Source organism: Enoplosus armatus, chromosome 21, assembly GCF_043641665.1.
Source record: "Enoplosus armatus isolate fEnoArm2 chromosome 21, fEnoArm2.hap1, whole genome shotgun sequence".
NCBI lineage: Eukaryota > Metazoa > Chordata > Actinopteri > Centrarchiformes > Enoplosidae > Enoplosus > Enoplosus armatus.
This window is the reverse complement of record NC_092200.1, coordinates 1,030,763-1,037,500: the sequence shown is the minus strand read 5'-3', so window position 1 is coordinate 1,037,500 and position 6,738 is coordinate 1,030,763. Positions and strand designations below refer to the sequence as shown.

The 6,738-nt window shown below is 45.6% G+C and overlaps 1 protein-coding gene across 1 annotated transcript in view; it reads right to left on the bottom strand.

Annotated features, from left to right (window-relative positions):
- LOC139304441 (tomoregulin-1-like) overlaps positions 1 to 4,743 on the bottom strand; it is an 11,403-nt gene extending 6,660 nt beyond the window's left edge. The window contains exon 1 of the mRNA XM_070928372.1: positions 4,602 to 4,743. Within this exon, the coding sequence (XP_070784473.1) occupies positions 4,602 to 4,737 (136 nt within the window). The 5' untranslated portion in view covers positions 4,738 to 4,743. The remainder of the gene's footprint in view (positions 1 to 4,601) is intronic.
- Between the last annotated feature and the right edge of the window lie 1,995 nt (positions 4,744 to 6,738).

Sequence of the window (6,738 nt, the reverse complement as noted above, 5' to 3'; positions counted from 1 at the left end):
TGATAATTACAGGGGTCGTGACCCCCGCCTCCCCTGTAATTAGTAAATACCTCAGTGTGCTGAGCCAGCCAGAACAACCTGCTGACACACAGAGCCTGCTGCGGGGGTGGACAGAATAACGGAAACACTGTGTTCCCAGGATCCCACTCTGTCTGTTGTTCAGTTTATCCTCTGCCGAAGATTTTAAACCGATTCTAACCTTCAGGGTCAACATTTAGTCCCGTTAATGTTTTTGTAAAAGTTATTGTCATTTTGTGTCATGATGCAGCTACAGTAATGAGTTGACTGATCAAAGAAAATGTATCTATAATGAATTTGATCATTGATTTATTGTTTATCCAGAAAGAGTCTGCAGTCAATGCTGGCAGCTCTGTGAGGCTGAAAGCTTCTCCACTGAGACCACTTTTCTCTCTGTCGACTCATTTTAAAAGTCTTTAAAAGAATTTAAAAGAATAAACAGTTTGAAAAGATCACTTTCAAACTCTCAGAACTACGTGTGAAGCTTCAGAGTTAAAGTTCAGGGTTTCCCCACAGAGACTGGTTGGAGGTGGAGCACCTGACTGTGACTGTTTGTCTCTTTTTCTTATTTGTAAAAATGTTTTCCTGATGTCCTCACGTGCTGCTCTGATTAATTACTGCCAAGCAAACGTATGATGTCATTGATCAATCAATCAATCAGCTGTTGAAAGCCTGGTGGTCGGCCAACAAGAAGCCAATATGGACGTCACAAAAAGACAAAACGTCTTATTCTTTTAAACACAGCTCAAAGTTCAACCTTTGCTCTTAACTACATCACCAACCAACACTAACAGACACACAACTCAAACATGAGCATTTTAGAGTGTCTATGGTTTCACTTCATAGAAGTAAAGTGATGTCGGCCTGAAAGTAAAGAACTGCTGCAGGATTTGGAAACTGATCAGCAGCAGTGTGAAGTTCACAGGGTCAGAAGTAAATGTTAAAACACACAGTGGTATAAAACATCCTTCATCAGGCGATCAAACAGAGACGCCTTCAGACCGGATCAGGTCAGGTCTCTTCTGTCTGTAGCTCTTCAGCTTCCTGAATTTTAACCCCCACCTGACACACAAGCCACAGCTTTTCAATAATGTCCAGTTGCTATAGTTACTAACTTCTCATCTGACAGCCATTGGTTGCATCGCCAACCAATTACAGCTTGTTTACAGTCAGTCAGATCTGCAGAGACCCCGTCATGGAGGCTCTGTGGGGAGTTACAGTGAGTAAAGCCTCCATTTACAAAACACAACCTGCACACAGCTGTTTGTAAAAGGTGAGCATGATACAGAGACGACTGTCACAGCTGGAGAACCACAAGACCCAGAAACTAAACCAGGAACTAAAGTCAGAAAGTAAGAAGGGACTAAAAGCTGTTTGTGTTTCTGCACCTGAACAACAATTTGACAGGATACAGTTTGGCAAATTGGACCAAAAACTGATTAAAGTGTGCTCGCTGGAAAAGACTCAGACCACCATTCTGAACCAGACCAGACAGGTCTCTGAACCAGACCAGAGAGGTCTCTGAACCAGACCCGAGTTTCACATCAGCTTTCACACTCAAACGGCCTCAGGCCCATAAAACGCCTCCGACTGGCTGAGTGTGAGAAAGTGTGTCACTGCATAGTGAACTGGACTTCAGGAGCTGAGGACTCGGTGAACTGTGACATAGTCGGTAAAGACATGAGTGAAAACACCCGATCAGCTGGTGCCAGGAGTATTCAGTGTTTTATCTGAAGCTCCGGTGATGAAGAAAGTGAAGCTGATCTGAGGCCAGTCAGCGAGTGAAGGAGATCGACCTCTAACTGAAGTGGAAGAACGTTTTGATCCTCTGAGGATCAGTGAGGCGAAGACTGCCTACCCTTCTCTCTCTCTCTGTATCACTCTATGTCTCTCGCCCTCTCACGCTCTAATGGCTTCATCATCTCTCTCCTTGTTTTTCCGGGTCAGGGCTCTGTGCAGGCTCTTGATCAGCTTCATCTCAGAAGTCCAACCACCATCACTGTATATCTGGTTCCACTAGTCCCACCAATACCTTCTAGTTAGCAACCCCAATCATGAATGATGTCCTTTGACCTGTTTTACCAAGAGAAAACAAAATGGTTTCAATAGGAATTTGAATTTCACACACTCGACACAGCCCTCTGGAGCAAGCTGAGCAGCATGTCGCTAGCAACAAAGCATCCTGTCACACTAACAATTCATCACGATGAACTCAGAACCAGTTGGACATTGTCTTTATTTTCCCTGTAATTAGAGCCAAGAAGCCCAAACCAGGAAAAACAGACCCAGACCAAAAGGACAATTACGTATGAGGACGCATACGTCTTCATACTTCTGTTCATATACGCAAAGTTCTTCATCTATCAGTTCATTTATGTATGTTCACGTGTCTGACTTCTGACTCTGGAAGGACGGAGCTGCGTTGATGTTTGACAACATTCAACAGAACATGTTACACCAACAGACTCCTGAAGTGTTGAGATCAGCTGTTAAACTGTCACACTGCATCCACTCTAAGACAGCTGTGTGTGCAAACACCGCCTGCACACTGTTTCCAGGTCATTTCTGGAAAACGGTTAAATCTCTCTTTTTTTGTTCCATTTGTACTTTTGATCAGTGTGTCCGACAGTCCTCACACACACACACACACTCTTTGTCAGTTGTCTGAAACAGAAACCAAACAATGTGTAAATGACAGAGTGGTGTGTCTTCACAGGAGAACATCTGCGGCTGAGCTAAAGTGAGCGACCGTGTTCAGAAAGAGTTCAGATCTTCTGAAAATAGAAATCACAAAGATTTCATCCTTTAGATCCTTCAAAACCGGATTGAAATGAGACAGTTTTTCATGAGGTATTTCAGTTCCAGATGTCTAGATTTAGATCACAGATGTGACTGCATATAAAAGTTTAAGTGGCCAATAAAACAAACTCCTTAACAGTTGGCGTATAAATCTGGTGTTCTTCGATATTTTTCTGTTAACAAATCTCACGTTTGGACCCAAACCAACACGGCGTCAGAGGCTGACGTCACTACTCTGTCCGCGGCTAAAAACCTGATAAAAACATATATTTTCAGGAGGAAGGAGTGCATTTGTTGGGGACTATTTTCAGCAGCGGATTGATCCACATGTGTTGCAGGAGGACGGCGTGTGAACTACAGCGAACTGTTTGAAGATCTTCTTCTTCTTTTGGACTGAAGACTAACGAATCATTCTGGAGCTCGTCATCATCAAGAGTTCATTTGTCTAAAAAATGTACTATTTTGTTTGAGAAATTAAATAATGTGAAGAGGCTGAGTTTGAGGTTCCTTTGGTTTTCTTTTCTTTTCTGTGGCTCATGAACTGTTGGCTGCAGTTACCCTGACACACACACACAAGTACATACACACTTCAGGGCTGCAACTAATAATTATTTTCATTATTGATTCATCTCCTGCTTATTTTCTGGATTAACGGATTAATCGTTTGGTCGATGAAATGTCAAAAAAACATTCCGAAACCAAAGATGGTGGAGGAAGTATTCAGATCCTGCAGTAACCAACAGTCCAAAGCAGGAAGTTACTCACTTTACTATAACTGAAGTCAAGAAAAAGGAGCAAATCTTCACGTCTGAGAAGCTTAAACCATCAAATGTTTCGCTATTTTGCATAAAAAACGACTTGAACGATTAATCAGTTATTAAACTAGTTTAAATTTTCTGTCAGTCGACTAATCAACAAATCATTTCAAGTCTATTCGGGATAGTTTGTACGGCTCAGAGGAAGAAGATCTCTCAGCACCTGTTAGTAGAAACATTCACTGCTGCTTTGAGTCTGAACGTATCTCCAGACTTTAAAGTTTACACGCAAATCTGGTTCCATGTTGGTGTATCCATGAGTACTTGTACACATAGGCTGAACACACACACACACACACACACACACACACACACACACACACACACACACACACACACACACACACACACACACACAGCGCGTACTCCTTCAGCTAACCTCGCCCTGTTTCTCCACCCTGTAATTAACCCGAAAATAGAGCCCAGTTAAAGTGAGGAGTGGTCAACACACACACACACAGGCTGTAATATGGAGGCACACACACTTCAGTGCTCAACATGGCTGCTTCAGCAGGTTAAAGCCCCCCAGTCTCCTCTGACTCGTCACCATCTCTGATCACACAGTACAGGTGCTGTTATTGACCTCATGGCTCTGTTGTCATGGTGACAGCGGCCTGATGGGAGGCATCAGCGAATGCAGCGGCCCAGCAGTCACACTGTTACCCTCGGGTAGCAGATAGCGTTCACGAGCCTCCATCAAACTCTCTGTTTTATCCTGCCGCGGTCGTCATGACAACTGTAACACAAAGATGTGTCAATGACAACAGCTGGATCATGTGATCAGCTGCACTGAAACACCCAACAAGAGGTGACACAGAGGGTCAAATGAATAAAGATGACTGTGACCTCTGACCTCCAACAGGAACTGGAATCAGCCAGAGTGTCAGAGAAACCCCCTACACCTTCAGACTGACCAACCCGAGGCGAACCGTGACGACTTCAGGTGTAAACAGGATGTTGGCGTCTCACCTGGGCAGTCGGCGGCCTTCCCGGGGCCGCAGTCCGCACTGCTGCTGCCTCCGCTGCGGGGGAACGAGCACCGGACGGTGGGAAGAACCAGCAGAACCAGCAGGCAGCAGGACCAGAACCGGCACACTGGAGCCATGATGGAGGACAGATGGAGGGACGGAGAGAGACGGAGGGGAGAGGTAGAGATAAAGAGAGATAAGATGGAGGTGAAGAGAGGAGAGGAACGGAGAGATAACTAAGGAAGGAACAGAGAGGTATACAAAGAGAGAGAGACAAAAAGGTAAAGAGAGAGAAGCACAAACAAAAAGAATCTCTTTTTCTGGATTCGTCCTTCAAAAAATCCTCAATAGAAAAACACGCCGCAGAAAAGACGACTCAAGTCCAGCAGCCAGAAACAGCCTCAAATCCTGATGGTCTCCATGTGTGTCCCTCCTCTCTCCGAAAACTCCTTCAGCGTCTCTCAGGAGACAAGAGACACAGGCTTCATGGTGAACCGGCGGAGAAATAGGCTGGAAAACACGATGAGTTCGCCGGGAGGAGGGCTGCTACACGAAGCCCAGGATAACAAAGCAAAGCAGGGCCTGGGGCTTCGCACACCGACCCCCCACACCTCCGCCACCCCCTAAAACCAGTCTGCTCACAGCCCGGACTGAGCCTCCATCCCCCAGCCCCGCTGCCTCGCACTCAAACCGGCGGGGACAACCGCGAATCGCCGCGTTCAAAAAGACCAAGGTAAAGGTTCGAAGGGGCTTCCAGCAGCATCCAGGCCGGAGCGGGGCGAGTGAGCGCCGGGGAGGGTGCACGGATGCGGTCGGTGGGTCGGTCGGACCGGGACTTTTTTTTGTCCTCCTGTTCTTTCTCCTCTGAATCACATCAACAAAGGCTCAGACCACGTGACCTGCAGGAGACCACTCCCACAGAGAGAGAGAGAGACAGAGAGAGAGAGAGACAGAGACAGAGAGAGAGACAGAAAGAGAGAGAGAGAGGGAGGGAGAGAGAGAGACAGAGAGAGAGAGAGAGACAGAGAGAGAGAGAGACAGAGAGAGAGAGAGAGACAGAGAGAGAGAGAGAGAGAGAGACAGAGAGAGAGAGACAGAGACAGAGAGAGAGAGAGAGAGAGAGAGAGACTATGAACTGGAACAATAAAGCGCTCCTCTGTCGGATACTCTAATGAAATGCCCCCTGGCCGCAGTAATATCACTGTCCCCCAAAAATATAACGTCAAAAACCTGCTGAAATACATGTCATGTCAATAGTTTCTCAGGTATGTGTTTAAATGTCAACCTGCTGGTGGCGCTAGAGGAAAAGTCCTCCGGGGAACAGTTTTAACAAAGTCTCATGGAAATCAATCAATCTATTGTTGAGATCCTTCAGTCTGGACAAAGTGGAGGACTGAGGGATATTACATCCATGCTGCTGGGACAGTTACAGCCGACCTACAGGACAGGACCTTATTTATATTCTCAGTCAAACATAGTGGCACACGTTACAGTTATAACACACACACACATTTTTAAATTCAGTCATTTACATTTCCAGAGGACGCCATTATCTCCAGTAATAACCAACGTCCTTAAATCTGCTGAAAATATTAGAGAAAAGACGCACTGCAGAACCTGCCTGAGATTCCTGCTGTTTTTAAGTTTCCTTCAGTGTCTCAGTGTCTCAGTGATGGCTGTCTGTCCATCCATGAGGACACTGCACTGCAGACAGGTGCTGCTGACAGCTGATTCAGATACTTTTAATAACACAAATTTAACTAAATGTAAACAAATATAGGCTAAAAACATGCCCGAAAATATTCAAATCTATAATGGAACTCATTTTATTCCATGCAGTAGCGGAATGAGTCGCTAGAGGGCAGAATACAGGTGTCGAGCCTCCACACACACACACACACACTCATCCCTCCAAACCATTTTGCCCAAAGCCCCAGAAATGAACAGCACCCCTCCACTGGGGGGCACACAGCCCTGCCCCCAAGTTTACTGAAATTAGTTGGTGATTAAATTCAAATTAGTTTCAAATATGCACCCTGCTGGCCTCCGGGTTAAGACCCTGACCATGACCGATAATGCTGGTTCAAGTCCTCGACCTTATTGTTGTTCCTTATACAAGCTGAAACTTTGAAACTGAA